This window comes from Lepus europaeus, chromosome 12 (assembly GCF_033115175.1).
Source record: "Lepus europaeus isolate LE1 chromosome 12, mLepTim1.pri, whole genome shotgun sequence".
NCBI classification, from domain to species: Eukaryota; Metazoa; Chordata; class Mammalia; order Lagomorpha; family Leporidae; genus Lepus; species Lepus europaeus.
In genome coordinates, this window is record NC_084838.1 from 40,481,157 (window position 1) to 40,495,939 (window position 14,783).

The following is a 14,783-nucleotide window of genomic DNA, read 5'->3' on the forward strand; positions in this document are numbered from 1 at the left end:
CTCCCATAACAGGCAGTACTCTTACCCGCTGTCACTTATTTCCACAAAGCGTATAATTTATGAGGGACTCTTTCACCAAACTATCAGTGCTTTAATGTAACACCCTGTACAGCCCGGAGAAATGACACCAAAGCTAAGTAAGATATTCTAAGGCAACGTATCCCCTCCGGCGCCTTATCTTCAAAGCACCCCATATATAGACAACTCTCACGGCCATCTACCTTTTTAGGCCTCAATTTCCCCAGCAATAAAAATGAGCAGCAAAATCAGGTCATTTTTCCAGGGCTCACCAACTTTGATCTATGAGGCTTTCGTCTCGACATTCCACAGCCTCCCATTCTGAGAGCACAGGGCCAGCCAGGCCTCGTTAGGAGGCAGCCTGTCTGTGGCTTGGCACCACTGCCCAGCAGGCATTTATTAAATCAGTGGGATGTGGTCCCTGCTGGCCTGAAAAGAGAACATTAAGCTCCAAAAACTTCCTGCAGCAGGCCTCCTTCCGAGAGTGCTGCTCAAAAGGGTGAGGAACAAAACCATTCAGGTCCCTGGCTGCGCTCCAAGATCCTGTTCACTAGTGCTTTTGCCCTGTCTGCACGGAGAAGCCATGACTGGAAACATCTGGAGGCCTGCTTAAGACCTGGGTGACTCCTTTCCTTCCTGTGGGGGGCAGCGGTTCTTGACCCTGGTAATCCAGATTGACCTTTGCCAATGCCCCTTCTTTTCCAATCTTCTGCACTTCATTGGACAACAACCCTCTAATAAAATCCACATGAACCCAGCTGCTAACAGCTCCTGGAAGGGCTGTAAGATCTAACACCTGCCTCTGAATTCCTTGAGCCCTAGTAGCAAGGGAAAAGAGTGCTGAGACCCAACTCTTGCACCTCTGGGTCTTGCAGTGTAATTGTGGAGAAAGGAATTAGGTGGGAAGACAGAATCATCCATGATGAGGGTTTGCTGAAGGTAGAAAGGCAATGCGGCTGCTGGGTGGCCCAGCAGAGCCCTGCACGCCTGTGTTTGCCCCATAGCCAGTGACCTTAGTCAGGCTGACAAGGCTCATTACTCTGAGAGGTAGGCCTGGGCTGAGAGGTCAGAGTGCATGTGTCACTGATGACCTGGTGGTCCAGGGATGCCTGTCCCTGCTCTCTCTGTTGTGACTTGGGGAGCCCCAAATTCCTTAGGTTTCTGATGAAGGAAATATTTACTGAGCACTTCAAGATATGTGCCTGGTGCTGGGGAAAGGCACATGAGTGGGTATTAACAGACCCACTTCCTGTGCTCCAGTCCCACATGCTTGGAAATCCTGACCATGGGTCACAAAGTCTCAGGGACACTGGTGGGGGTGAGGTGATAGGGCTCAGAGTTCCAAAGGCGCAAGTGTCATGTTGGCAGGGGCTCGGTGTCTCCCATTGTGCCTTCCTAGCCTCAGCTCCTCTGCAGTCTAGGGTACAGACACAGGATCCCTGTGGGTAAGGTCAGGGCTCTGATTCACATTAGCTTTCTTCTTCTCACCAGTGGATGGCAACAGACCAAGACAAAAAACAACTGGTTAGAGGGACTGAGAAGCTGCTTGAGATTTATTGATAAGGTACAGGATACACTTACTGGGCTTGGCCTCTTAAAATGTTTACTTCTCCTCTGCCTTTCCACCCAGCTGAGGTTTTTGCTTGCTCTCGTTTAAGAGACCTCAGCTGATCTCACCGACTTAGCTGCTATTTGCTGCAATGAGCCTAACACCCGTACAATCTTCCCGGGACCTGAGGATAGTGCATTTCAGCAGGCCCCTGAAAAACCCTACCAAAGCCAATGACTCTGCTCTGGCCAGTCAGGCCGCTGTGGAGCAGAGAAACTGGTGTCCTTCTTGGAGTGCTGCCTTCATTTCCTTGAACTGAGCCAAATGGCAGGCCTCGTCCAGCCCCAGCCAGCGGTAGGCTTGGTGCTCGTGGGAGAGGCGGACCTCCACGTTGTAGTCCTTCACTTCGGCCAGCCAGTAAATGACTGTTTTAGGCTTCTCCCTGGCCACATAATTGAGCTCCTTTCGGAACCCCTCAATGATGGTCAGCTGGCCTGCTTCTATGCCGGCTTCCTCCTGAGTCTCCCTCAGGGCTGTTTCCAAGTCATTCTCTCCTGGTTCCACGTGGCCTGGTTAGGAGAAAAGAAGGAGGAAATCTTCAGTAGTTCCCAAAGCTGGATTTGTCCTGGCCAGATGATTTAAAGACAGGCTCTTCAGTGACTTTTCTAGGTGTTTCTAGGCTACAGGAAGCCTGAAGATTGGCAATACCCTCATGTGCCTGGGAAGGGGTGTGGGGCAGGTAGTCTCTGGGGTCTGAGCAGTCCCTCGTTCCCATTCCATCTTCTCTGTAGAGAGGGAAACAGCCCATGTGTCTGGCAAGTCAGGTTTCCAGTACTGCTCTTTGGTGGTGAGAGAGACGGCCCCCTTCAGACTCCTGCATGCTTATGCTTTGGAGCTGTCCTCAACCCATGTTCTCAGGGACCACTTTTCCTGTGGAGACCTTAGAGTGATTTTTCCTAAAAGGGCAGTCCCTTCTTGGCAGGCTTGGAGCTAGCTGAAGAGGCAGTACTTTGCCTGCAATCCAGTGAGGACTTAACACTGTCTGCAGCTGGACCCTGCAGTCCCAGGGCCAGTGGACAGGCTCAAAACCCTGCACTGTTGCACCAGCAGCTGTTTCCAAGTAGCTATCAAGGCTTTTTCCAAATTGTTTTCATCTTTCTAACTGAGCAAGGCCAGATTTCAGTTTCATAGGGAAACTGATGGGAACTTAGACTTAGGACGAGCTGAGAGCCAGTTCTAAGAAAATTTATTGGCAAGACCCAAACCCAAGCAGACAGCTGCCAAAAAACTGTTGTAACAGAACTTGAAGCTCTGCAGACTGGAGCAGCCCTCAGCTTTACCCCTAGACCTTTCCCACAAATTCTCAGCTTGCCTAGAGGGAAGGCCTGGGGAGGGTTTGGCAGCCTCTGTCTACTCACAGATCCAACAAGTTTCTGGGGAGTCTTCTGGTTTGGGAGCTCCTGGGGAGCAGGAACTCTTAACTGCTCCCTTCTTGGTTGGGAGATGGAGCTGCACTCAAGCCCTCCTCCTTCCCAGGGGCCTGCATAGAGAGCAGTGCCTGAGTCAGTTGCTGCTGCACAGAAAACAGCTTAGCACTTGAAACCCACTGTGGCCACTGGCTGCTGGAAAATTTTCTCTGCATAGCACTTCCTACAGCAATGTGCACAAAAACGGATAGGTAATGCGTTGGGTGAGGAAGGAGGGAAGGGTGCTGGCGGGGCCAGGTAACACTGATTCCCCTGAAAAGTGTGGGAGTCTCTGAGCACACCCCTCCCAGGAGTATCTATTCTGCCCATCGGTGTCAGCAGAATAACTTCTCTCCAAACCCAAGCAGGATATGATGGGGTAGGTCCTTTGACATCTTTCAGAGAGGAATCATGCAGTGTGATGTAGGTGATCAGGGGACAAGTGTGAATATTCCTATTTATAGTACAAATTTGTGACACCTCTGTCTCTTTTTTCACTTTGTTCATCCATAGTGCAATTCAAATCTGTAAAATTTATTTCCTGTTCCCATTTCCTTGTTTTTCTCCAGCCACAGAACATGGTCCTCCACTCCTTGACCACTCTCCTTTAAAGGTCCTCTTTCCTTCTGTCTGGGGGCTGTTCTCTCTGGACTCCTTATTCCAGCAGGTGTCAGAGCCACAGTCTGTCCCTACCCACTGGGACCATTCCAATAGCTTTAGCTAAGGATGACTCTTTTTCCCCATTTCTCCCTACACATTCTGGCTTCTCTTTCAGGACCATTAAACTACATCTTTCTTACTCTTCGAGTTGGGATCTGGAGAGCTGGTGGATGAAAAACAGGCAGCTTGCAAACAGATCTTGGTTTGGCCTAAATCCTCAGAACCCTAATCTTCACTCTTCTGCCCTCTGGAGACTTAGCCAACTCCACCCTGGATGCCGAGTGATGGATCCAAGGCGCAGGCGGCTGATCAAGCTGCAATCTCAAGGTCTCTAATCTTCACAGCCTCCTGGGCTGAGAAGGATCCTCCTAGCCCTCATTCCCCCACTCCTGTCAGAGCTGGGAGACGAATGCACCTACGATCAGGGAACTCAACTTCTCCATGCTCCTAAATCAAAACACAGCTATGTTCAGAAACACTCCAGAAATCATGCTCTATGTATATAGTTGAAAAATCAAACAAAGAAAAAAACAAGTGATGAGGACACTAAACCAGGAGTCAAAGGAAACCGAACAAATGAAGTCAGAGACAGGGCTAGAAGCAAGCTTAGAATTTTCTAGTCCAACCCCATGTTTGACAGAAGAAAAAACACAGCCCAGTCATGACTTGACCCCAGCATCCCAATTCCCAGCCCAGTGGCTTTTCTCCTACCCAGTCATTTACTACAGAGGCCAGAAAGTTCTGGAGGACTGGTGAATGAGACGCACAAAAACACCAGGTGTTGCTTCCACCCTGTGATTCGGCCACCGAATTCTATTTTGAGGTCTGCTTTGGCCTTGGAACCCTCTATGTAGAAAGGGTCAAGGGCCCTATCCACCCTGCCCCCTCTTTCTGCACAGTCCCTGGGAAACAAGCCTTGTGGGGGCGGGGCAGGGTGGATTTCTGAGCAACACTCCGCATTTCCCCAAGACCCAGCCCTTTTGGCCTCGCACCTTTGGGAGGAGTCCAGTGATGAATGCCATCCGATGCCTGCAGCAGGAGAAACTCAATCGCACTGTTGTCCGCCTTGGGCGCGAGGCATCTTCGGAAGATGATCAAGCCACATGCTCGCAGGGCCATGGTCTGTGCAAGGACTTAACAAAGGTGAGGTGGGACACGGGGAAGTTACACAGAACAGGACGATCCATGCCGGGGGTGGTGCTCTGGTGCTGGAGAGAGGCACAGACTACCTAACAGGGATCTCATGACCTGAAGGAAAAGGGGAGCCTGCCAAGGGCCAGTGGAGGGAACCCGGCAGGACTTGGCAACTGCTCTCAGGCAGTGCGGCCTCTATTCAAACCCCGCCAGGTTTGCCTGCAAAACACAGGGCTCCAGTGTATTTGTTATGAGACTGGAGGGCTCCACAGCAAACCCACCACACACGAGAGATGTGGTAATGGGAGACAAGCAGTACAAATATTATCCTCAAATCCATCATCCCCCTCCCTCAGTCTGTATCTTGAGCTCTCAGACCTGACAAGGCAGTTCCTGATGATTCACGGGTCACCTATGGAAGGCAGCTGGGTGACCTACAAACGTTTTTGTTGTTGATTTATTTTAGTCTTTTATTTTACCCATGTTATTATACATCCACAAGGTTCAAAATCAAAGTACAAGAGGGTATATATAGCAGAAGGTCTCTTTGTCAGCCCATTAAAGGTAAATTAGCATAGTGGTCAACAGCACGAGCCTGGGAGGCCAGTGTTGTGGCACAGCAGGTTAAGTCACCACTTGTGATGCCGGCATCCCCTATGGGAGCGCCAGTTCGAGGCCTGGCTGCTCTGCTTGCAATTCTGCTTACCACTAATGTGCCTGGGAAAGCACCAGATGGTGGCCCAAGTGCTTGGGCACCTGTCACCCAAGTGGGAGACCCAGATGGTGGGTCTTGGCCTAGTCCAGACCTGATTATTGTGGCCATTTGGGGAGTGAACCAGTGGATGGTTTTTCTTTGTCACTCTGCTTTTGGAAAAAAAAAAAAGCATGAATCTGGAACCAAGGTTCATACTCTATGGCTCTAACATATATCAGCTATATGACCTTCCTGTTCCTCAGTTATTCCATCTGTAAGATGGAATAATAATAGCTCTATCTCAAACAGGTTACTGTGAGGAGCACATAATTTAATTTTTAAGAAAGCTTTTATTTAATGAATTCAAATTTCATAAGTACAGCTTTAGGAATATAGTGGTTCTTCCTCCCATACCCGCCCATAATTTAAATTTTGTGAAGTGATTTAAAACAGTGCCTGGCACATAATAGTACTCAAGAGCTTTCATATGTGTAGACAGACGTCTGAAACGACACACATACATCATTAACAGTGGCTTCTGGAAGCTGAGATCATAGGGAATCTTTCATTTTCTACTTCACATATTTCTGTATTCCTTAAAATTTTACCAAAAAATCTATTAATTTTGTAATCAGCAATACAACAAAGATTTTTTTCACTACAAGAAAGAAGTCGACAGCAAAAAGACAGACAGGAGACAAGAGTATCTGCACAGAGGAAAGAACAGCCCATGGCGCGGGCACTGTGGTGCAGCGGGTTAGGCCTGCCACCTGGAACACCCACATCCCATATCAGAGTGCCAGTCTGAGTCACAGCTGCTCTGCTTCTGATCAAGCAGTGAGGGCTCAAGTACTTCAGGCCCTGCCACCCACACGGGAGACCCAGACGGAGTTCCTGGCTTCAGCCCGTTTGGGGAGTGAACCAACAGACAAAAGATCTCTTTCTCTCTGTCACTCTGCCTTTGAAATAAATAAATCTTTACAACAAATTCATCATATGAAGGAGGACATGCAATTAAGATAACAAATGTATGGGAGATATTTATCTCAGTTTCTGCTGAAGAAAAATTTGTGTTATTCAATTATTCAGCAAATCCTGTGCTGGGCCTTTGCCCTCATGCAGCCAATATTCCAGTGGGAGAGGCAGACTTTCATCAAATAATTAAGCAAGCTAAAAAATAACTGTTAATAAAGTATATGCTACAAAGAAAAAAATGTGTGAACAGTAACTTGACCTTGTCTGAGGGAATCAAGGAAGGCTTCCTGAACAAAGGGTATCTGAGCAGAGAAGCCAAGGAAGAGTCACGGGAAGTTAGCAAAGGGAAGGAGAAAGATGTGCCGGGGGGAGGGAAGAGGCTGGGCAGAGGTCTGAAGGTGGGAAGGGAAGGTGGGATAGCAGAATGGAAAGCAAGCCAGGTGCCCCCAAAGCAGCGAAGGCCTGGGAGAGTGGCCCAGGCAGGATAATGCCCGAGCCATGACAGCTCACGAGGGGCTGCTGCAGGGATGTCAGCTAGAGTAGGAGCCACTGTCCTATGCCGCCCTTCTACTGGTGCTCAATCAAGATGAGTTTGTGGCTGTCAAAGGCCCTGACTAAAACCTGGTCCAAGGAAACTGTCAGGGCTGCTGGCAGATGGTAATGTTACCTTAGGGGATAGCAGCTCTTCCCCAAAACAAAAGCAAACCCCTAACACTGAGACCTTTCCTTACCTTTCTAAGCCTGTAGCAAGAAGTTTGTAAGGATTACAAATAATCTCAAAAGGGGTTTTTGAAATGACCTGCTGAAGAGAAACTTAGCATATCCCCTTAGGAGGACATTTGGTAATAGTTATCAAGACATAAAGTGCACATTCTCTTGGACTAAGCAATACATTTCTAGCACTCCCACATAAAAAAATACATGTTTAAGATGCCCACACAATGGGGCCGGCGCCATGGCTCACTTGGTTAATCCTCCGCCTACAGTGCCGGCATCCCATATGGGTGCTGGGTTCTAGTCCCAGTTGCTCCTATTCCAGTCCAGCTCTCTGCTGTGGCCCGGGAAAGCAGTGGAGGATGGCTCAAGTGCTTGGGCCCCTGCACCCACATGGGAGACCAGGAGGAAGCACCTGGCTCCTGGCTTCAGATCAGCGTAGCTCTGGCCGTAGCAGCCATTTGTGGGGGTGAACCATCGGAAGGAAGACCTTTCTCTTTGTCTCTCTCTCTCTCTCTCACTGTCTAACTCTGTCAAATAAATTTTAAAAAAACTATACTTAAAAAAAAGATACACAGGCCGGCGCCATGGCTTAACAGGCTAATCCTCCGCCTTGTGGCGCCGGCACACCGGGTTCTAGTCCTGGTCAGGGCGCCGGATTCTATCCTGGTTGCCCCTCTTCCAGGCCAGCTCTCTGCTATGGCCCGGGAAGGCAGTGGAGGATGGCCCAAGTCCTTGGGCCCTGCACCCACATGGGAGACCAGGAGAAGCACCTGGCTCCTGCCTTCGGATCAGCGAGATACACCAGCTGCAGCAGCCATTGGAGGGTGAACCAACGGCAAAAAGGAAGACCTTTCTCTCTGTTTCTCTCTCTCACTATCCACTCTGCCTGTCAAAAAAAAAAAAAAAAAAAAAGATACACACACAAAGATGTTCACTACAACCTTGTTTGCAATATCAAGAAAAAAAATGGAAGAAACAAATATCCATCAACATGGGAACAGTTAAAGTAAAACATAGTATTATCTATATAATGGAATATTATGAAGCCCTTATCAAAATAAGGTAGAGCCAAATATGTTGCTTCTAAGAAAAGATTTTCAGATACGTTGAGTAAAAGAAGTATAGTTCTGTATGTATAATGTGATCTTGTCTGAGTTTAAAAATCTATATGTAAGGTAGTAGCAGGCTTTTATTAAACACGGTGTTCTATTTTCCTGCACTCTCTGTTTATGCACAGAACTTTCCTCATTCTGGAAAGGAAGTACCATGTCACTGAGAACTGGTGAAAAAAAGATTTCAAATTACTGTTCATGGTTCAGGCAGCAAGAGGTAGCTGGAACTCTGCCCTCCCTATAAAGATGCTCAGAACCCACTGGGAAGTTACAGATGTAAGGTACCTTGCTCTTGCCTCAGCTAGAGCTCCACAGAAGAAGTGTTGGACCCCTAGAAAAACTTAGGGATCCAAGACGTCCCTAGGACTGAACCCCTAGAAAAACTTAGGGATCCAAGACGTCCCTAGGACTGGAAGCCCCACAGTATTCCTCCACACCACTGTCACCACTGATACAGCATGAGAATGCAACGGTGCCTGCACAGGGAGCCAAAAAAGACAGGCCTGGAGTGGCCATGTGGAGCCACTGGTGGGTGGACAGCAGGCCAAGATCTTCCTATGTGGCAGGGGTTGGGGGATGAATCTTAGGGTAGTGAGAAGGATGTACCCTAGCAAGAACGTATCTCACTGAATGCCAGTGTGCAGGCAGACATCTAAGAACCAGGTTGGCCAATGATTCATCTCAATGGGATCAGAGGAGCTAGGATCAGCAGCCGGCATTGTGGCACAATGGGTTAAGCTGCTGCCTGCAACACTAGCATCCTATATAAGCACTGGTTTCAGTTTGGCTGCTCTACTTCCAATCCAGCTCCCTGCTAATGCACCTGGAAAGACAGCAGAAGATAGGTGGCCCAAGTGTCTGGGCCCCCGCCATCCACAAGTTGGAACAGATGGAGTTCCAGGTTCCTGGCTTTGGCCTGGCTCAGCTCCAGCTGTTGCAGCCATTTGGGGAGTGAACCAGCAGATGGAATATATCTCTGTCTCTCCCTCTCCCTCTGTAACTCTGCCTTTCAAAAAAACTAATAAATCTTTAAGAAGAGTTAGGATCACATGTTCACTCCCCATCTATGCTATGAACCCATGGAAAAGACTGTTCTTTGAGACAGGCAGAACTCCTTTCAATTGCTTTGCTTGAGCAACTCTAGAACCTGCCCTGCCTCCCCAACCCCACTCCATACATACAACTTCCTACTCCTCCTCTGTGAAGCAACTCAAATGTCACCTCCTCTTGAAGCCTTCTCGCTGCTAATCACTCCAGCATCTGACTCCTAACACAGCTAAATCAACTTCTATTACAGGTTTCAATTGGAGAAGCAGAACAGTATGAGTGACAGAAAATTAAGGATTTATTTTAGGGATCATTCCTTGTGTGCAATTATGAAATCTGGTAGAGATCCATGCACTCTATCACCTTTGCATCTGGTTTTGGGTCTGAAGTTTCTATACCTCGCTGAGGTCAGCAGTTGGAAAGACAACTGAAGGTGAAGTAGAGGTGAGCAAGGACAAACTAGGACCTGTGAGAACAAATCAGGACCTACGAAGACAACTGGAACTCATGAGGACAAACCCAAACCCGAACCTTCCTTTCGCTGTCTCCAAGTCAGTGACATGGGTGACCTGCAGGAGAAGCTGCCCTCTGCCACAATGCTGAATGTACACCTGGCCCAGGACTCAGAGGAGATGAAGGAAGAGAGAGAAAGCAGGGGCTGGGAGAGCTGTCCTTTACCAGCAAGGCGAGCCAGCAGATCAGGGTCAGAATCCATGCACTGCCGCCATGCCCGGTAGCCAGCTCTGTCCTTCATAGGGTGTGGTTGCTATTTTACTTCAGCTTTCCAAATCTTGCACAAAATTTTCCTAACCTAAACAATATAGGAAAGCAAACTTGGGGAATGCAATTGCAGCTTAGCTAAATTGACACAGTACAAAGCCACCACAAGCACACATAGCTACTGCGGTAAATCTCTGTTGTACCATACCTCACGTAGGGAAGAGCCCAACTATGAGCTCTGTTTCCTTGGGGCTCAGCAAGGCAGCTCTCAACAGAGCTCCGTGGACTCAACAGAACTCTCTCCTTACCTCCTGCTCAAACAAATGTTTGAATATGTTCTGGGGCTCTGGGAAATAGACCAGTGTTTTCCTGAAAAGTGCCATTTACATAAAAGTCAATGGGGCTATTGTTGGGGGTTTTCTGTTTTTCTGGAGACCATGGGGCTGAAACTGTCCAGGGGTTTAAAGCAGCCAGCTTTCACAGGCGTGGACTCCAAGTGGATTCAAACCTCAGGGGGTTAAAGAACACAGCATCCAATATGCAAATATGCCTGCAGCCAGGATTGCAGAGGTGAGAACTCCAGGCTGACAGCAGGCAATTCACACTTCAGAAAAATGGCAGAGTGCCTGAGGTGGTTAGAAAAAAAATCTGAATAAAAAAAAACCCCTCAATGTCATCAGAAGGTTCCAGAAGCTAAGGGAAAGCGCTCTTGGCTTTCTCTTTACATATATAATTCCCTTACAGCCTGCGAGGTTCAGGACCGAGGTGCCAAAAAATAATTTACAGATAAATGGTTATGCTGTCATGTCCCACTGTTTTCATCGAATTAATCAGAGTGCTACTGCGTGCATAGTTCAACCTCAGAAGCTCTCACAAATATACACGTAGACAAAGAGCTCCCCAAATCCTCCCCTTGACTTGTTCCTCCTAATCTAAGATCCCTCCTGCAGAAAGAGTGCTTTATGCCACTACATTATCAATTAAGCATGAATACTGTGCCGACTACGCCCTGCAAGCTTTCCGACAACTATCATCTCTAATACTCAAGACAACCCTCAAACGAAACATCATTATCTCCAGTTTATAAGGAAACTGAGACATTAGAACAGTTAAAAGACTTGCCCATGGGCATAGCTGGCCTATAAATGGTAGGATTCTAATCCAAGTAAGTCTAACTCCAAAGTCCATATTTTATTCCCTCTTAGACTCTGCTCACCATGAAATAACAGGGCTTAGGGCACAAACAGCCCTGTGAAGACACACAAGTGATTTATTAAATCACTTCCAGTTTAAAATTCCCAGTCTTTAATCGATATTCATATGGAGATTGAAGATGTCAACCAGAATGCTTTCACTGCACAGGTCTTAGTTGGGAGTGGGGCGGAGCAGTAGATGAATGTCACGGTGCCCATAGAAGATGCAGGAAGAGTAAAATCTGCCTGGGCCACTCCACTGTGAGAAAAGGAAAGCCAACTCTGCCTACCTAAAAGCAGCTCTACAAACTGCCCAGGTTTCCCTCATCTCCATGTCATAATTGTCTTTTCTCCATTTTACTAATTTCCTTCTTCCCTTTCCAAGTGGACAGAAATGAGGTGCCCAGCCATGAATAAAGCTCTCCCTTCTAACAACAACAATGGAGGAAAAAGAAAAACAAAACAAACAAAAAAGAAAAAAGCCCCTACCTACCATGAATAAATTGAGAAAGACAATATTCCCTCTGCTGCACCTTTCCCTGGATAGCTGCCACTCCCTTCTTCTGGGTGAGACCAAGCTGCTAAGTCATTTTGCTCTTTGCCTTTTGGCTAAGGAAATAGGAGACTTCACCTGTAATGGCATGAATGGCTTCTAGGATACCAAAATCTCACAAGGTAGCTAGCATAGTGAAATTCGTTACATGGCCTATTAGTGCCATCTGCTGTACGACTCTGGAAAGTAAACAGGAATTCCAACACTAGAGCCTGAAGGTGTTCTTTGCAAGACACGGTGTTTTACAGGACTGAAAGGGAGATGTGAAACTGAATAAAGCCCAACTTTCTAGAGGTTCACAGCCCCAAAGCTGGAGACAAAGCTGTAACTTGTGCATCATAAGGTATATATAAGATGGTAAGGCAACAAAGAAGGATCTTTAGGTCAAATGGGCGTGTCATAAGAATTTTGAGGATTGCTAAGGGTTTACTGGACAGAACAAGGTAGAGGCCAGGGGTACCTCAGGTAGAGGGCAGAATGGACAGAAACCCTCAAGCAAGCACATGATAAAATTCCATTAGTAAACAACTTTGTTTTCATTCCACAGACAATGAGGCCTTTTGATTAGCTTTAAGCAGCGCCATAATTTGGTCACATGGACATTTTACAGGCAAGGTACAGAAAATGAAATGGGAGGAAAGACTAGAAGAAACAAACCAGTTACAAGCTTATTGCCAACACTTCAGTTGACAAATGATATGGAGTTAGATTAAGGCAGAGACGTGAGAAATGAAAGGAGATGAATGAAGAAGGTATTTCCAAGTAAAACTGACAATATTGATGTTTCATTATCTGAAGGTCAGAGAGACAATTCATAGTCCAAAGGAAAGGGAGAGAGGTTTGGTTTAGGTGACTGAGGGGAGGAACGGGTAGAATCTAATGACTTCTGTCGGAGACAGATTGAATTTGAAGTGCCATAGGCTATTCCCAAGGTAAATGGACAGATGTGTCTAAAGTTCACTGATCATCTTATCCCATCTCTTCATTTCCCAAAGTGGAAATTTTCTATGATAGGAAGCATCTGTTCCAGTGGTAGGTACCTATGCAGCCCATTTCCCTCCAATTTAGTTGAGTCTACCTGTCCAAACCTACCCTTATATTTTGTATTCCAAAATATTTTTATGCTCTTTCAGTCAGAAACAGTACAACACAACACAGAAAAGCATGGCTGACTTAGCAATGACAAAGACCTAGCTACTGAATTTAATGGTTATTTAGAGCAAGATACTTACCAAAAGTGTAAAATGAAGGTACCGTCTACTTTATGTGGTTATTGTAGAATTTAAAATGAATGATGTATATATAGGATCTGATATATCAGAGTGAGCCACTCTTACCCTTGCATTATTTAAGGTCACCAGTAAGCTTCTCTATTTTATGGGCTTGAAATTTTTTGTTTGTTTGAAAATCAGAGAGGGAAAGATAAATCTTCCATCTGCTGGTTCACTATGCACACGCCCACCCAGGCCAGGCCAAAGCTAGCGGAATTCAATCAGGTTTCTCACATGGGTGGCAGGGGCCCGTGTATTTGAGTCATCACCTGCTGCCTCCCAGGGAGCTGGAATCAGAGGGGCAGCTGGAACTCAAACTTTGGAGCTGTCACTCCAATATGGAATGTGGAGTCCCAAGCAGTGTCGTAACTGCTGTGCCAGAAGCCCACCCCACTTGATGTTTTAATGGCATGTGCTTAGTTTTCATAGAAAATTGAATCAAGAAATGGCTTTTCATGTTTCCTGTGAAACATGAAAATTGCCAGTGAATACGTGTTCACCACATCATGTATACCCCATATATATAAGAATCAACAAGAGAACTTCCTTTTAATATAGATACCAGGGGGAACATTTCTTTTGGAGACCAGATATTTTTAATTACTAGTGAGAGTTGCTTTTTTTTCCTTAACTGATGAATTTTGAGCTACATTGAGTACTCAATTACAGGGAGTACCTTGTGAGCTGTATACAAGCTGGTGTGTCGATTTGTTTTTATTATGAGGATAATAGCTACCATTTCCTGGCAGGCATCATGCCAAAAGCTTTACCTTCATTATTAAAAGAGGAAAAAGGAAATTCAGGCTCGGAGATATGCCTAGGTAGTGACTCCAACACAGGTCTGCCGGCCTCAGCATCATTGCTCTTAACCACGACTCTGTACTAGTGTCTTACATTTGACTATTTGATTGCACTGTTTAAGTGGTTGCATTTTTGTTGTTGTTGAGGAGGTGAGGATTCTCGCCTGACCTTCTTTTCCTCTGCTTTAACTGCCAGTTCAGTAAGTGAAATAAATAGAAAATATAAAATCTGTTTTTGGAAAGCAACGGAGGCCCAGGGAGGGGACGGTACGGTGCCTGGCCTTTGGGCCCTAAACTCGTAGCTCGCTCGCCTCTGGGGCTCCTATGAGTCACTCCATCACCACTTGCGTGGTGGCGTGCAAGGTTCACCGGACCACTGAATTTTCCCTTCTCCTGGTGCAGCTAGGAAAACTGAGGTCCTGCAAGCGACTGGGGCCTGCCTACTCAGACCAAACTGCTAGTGTGGAGGAGGGCGCGTCCACCTTTGACTTGGCAGCGACGGAACGCTAGACAATGGCAGACTCCCAATGCACTAAGCCTCCCCATTTACCCCCTGAAAATTAAACCCAGGTGGGCCCTAAAGATACTCACCTGAAGCTCAGAGGCAAGAGGCGGGCCTTGAACGGAGACGGAAAGTGCAGCGGCCAATCAGAAGAACGCTGTTGCTCCTCAGGAGACCAACAGAATTGGCAAAAGGATCCTGGACCCGCCTCAACGATACCTTTCTCTCGCGAGAACTTCACTCAAGCATGACGATTGGCTGAAGGACGGAAATTAGGAGTTACGTCCACTGTGTTTCGGGTTCCTGATTGGTGTTCACGGGGAGAAGGCGATGCACGTTAACGGGTTCCTTGGATGCTCATTGGCTGGTGGC

General features: G+C 47.0%; 1 protein-coding gene across 2 annotated transcripts; it reads right to left on the reverse strand.

Moving 5' to 3' along the window:
* Positions 1 to 1,543: 1,543 nt before the first annotated feature.
* Positions 1,544 to 14,612, reverse strand: NUDT2 (nudix hydrolase 2). 2 transcript variants are annotated; one of them, XM_062208057.1, is made up of 3 exons: positions 14,501 to 14,612; positions 4,686 to 4,815; positions 1,544 to 2,136 (listed from the first exon to the last, which is right to left on the reverse strand). In XM_062208057.1, the coding sequence occupies exons 2-3, from the start codon at positions 4,810 to 4,812 to the stop codon at positions 1,820 to 1,822; spliced, it is 444 nt and encodes a 147-aa protein (XP_062064041.1). In that variant the 5' UTR covers positions 4,813 to 4,815; positions 14,501 to 14,612; the 3' UTR covers positions 1,544 to 1,819. The 2 variants fall into 2 exon arrangements, with proteins under 2 accessions (XP_062064041.1, XP_062064040.1); XM_062208056.1 differs by having other exon boundaries at positions 4,686 to 4,826; positions 14,501 to 14,611.
* Positions 14,613 to 14,783: the final 171 nt, after the last annotated feature.